This window comes from Perkinsus marinus, assembly GCF_000006405.1.
Source record: "Perkinsus marinus ATCC 50983 genomic scaffold scf_1104296957830, whole genome shotgun sequence".
NCBI classification, from domain to species: domain Eukaryota; phylum Perkinsozoa; order Perkinsida; family Perkinsidae; genus Perkinsus; species Perkinsus marinus.
The window spans coordinates 1-1,110 of NW_003206999.1; the positions used below are offsets into that span (position 1 = coordinate 1).

At 48.6% G+C, this 1,110-nt stretch overlaps 1 protein-coding gene across 1 annotated transcript; it reads left to right on the plus strand.

The window, feature by feature from the left end:
• Positions 1-448: 448 nt before the first annotated feature.
• Pmar_PMAR012869 (hypothetical protein) lies at positions 449-665 on the plus strand (the record flags this gene model as incomplete). The annotated part of the gene is made up of 1 exon (XM_002774696.1): positions 449-665. A coding segment is annotated over one exon (217 nt), but the record flags the coding sequence as incomplete, so codon positions are not given.
• Between the last annotated feature and the right edge of the window lie 445 nt (positions 666-1,110).

Genomic DNA, 1,110 nt, shown 5'->3' on the forward strand with positions numbered 1-1,110 from the left:
ACACCAGGCGTGTCCAGCTCGGGAGCGGTCCGTGTATCGCGTGATGCGATATATTATTGTCGTGTGCGACCCACTGGTCCCATCTTCCACGAAATCCATTTCACATCAAAGTTACTCTCGGTAGCGGGACCGAGTTCACACAAGGAACACGCCGTGTCTTACACGGTGGAGCCGCTCCATGATCGGTGGAGAGGCTCCACCGCGTGAGACCGTAGCTATGAAGACCACTTCACGCGTGCAGATCGTTGTGCTTCGAATCGGAGACTCCAAGTGAATCGGCTTCATGTTCATCTCAAGCATCAATCTGATCTTCATCGTTCTGAGCTTCCACAACTACGTGCTCGTCCACGGCTCAGACTGGGATATGTACGGCCTATTCCTTACGCACAAGCCTTGGCATACCGCCTTCCTGGTTCTCGACTTCAGCGTAAAAGACAACACTGTAATCATGGTGGTGACAAACGCATCTGTCGATCCGATGAGAGCCCCCTGGGAATACGTGCCGGGCACGGATAACCAGATCGCTATCAACCTTACTCAATCGCAGTACGACGACATGTCTGGTCTCTTTCCATTGGACTACGATTCGCACACACTATATGGCGTTCTAAAGCATACCCTGGGTGTCTACCCTCTTCGATATATTGAGATGAGCCATGGGCTTGGTAAGTATATTGGACAGCCTTGAGCAAAGTGATGAAGCTTTGTTTTGATTATTCTCCCAACATGACCCTACTTTTCTGCCGTTGGGTACTGACTATTGCACTCACTGTTATATCACCATCTGTGGGGATGTGGTCACAACGAAGTGTTCCCTCATTACTCAGGACAACTTGGTTTGGCTCACAGAGCATTCGCGGTTAGCTTTTTTTATTTGGTGGACTATCAATCTAGTCGTGTGGATATTACATTAGATTGCTCATCAGAGACGGTATCATTCGGCATCAGACTTTTCCATATCATGCGTATTCTGTAATGTTCCAGTATCATTCGTTCTGAGAGACGCGAGCGAGTGGCTACTTATACACACAATACATTGTCGATTCGGCGTTGCTCCCCGAAATAAACTCCAGGTGGAAGCCGAATATTTTGCACAGTCATTCCAAAAGG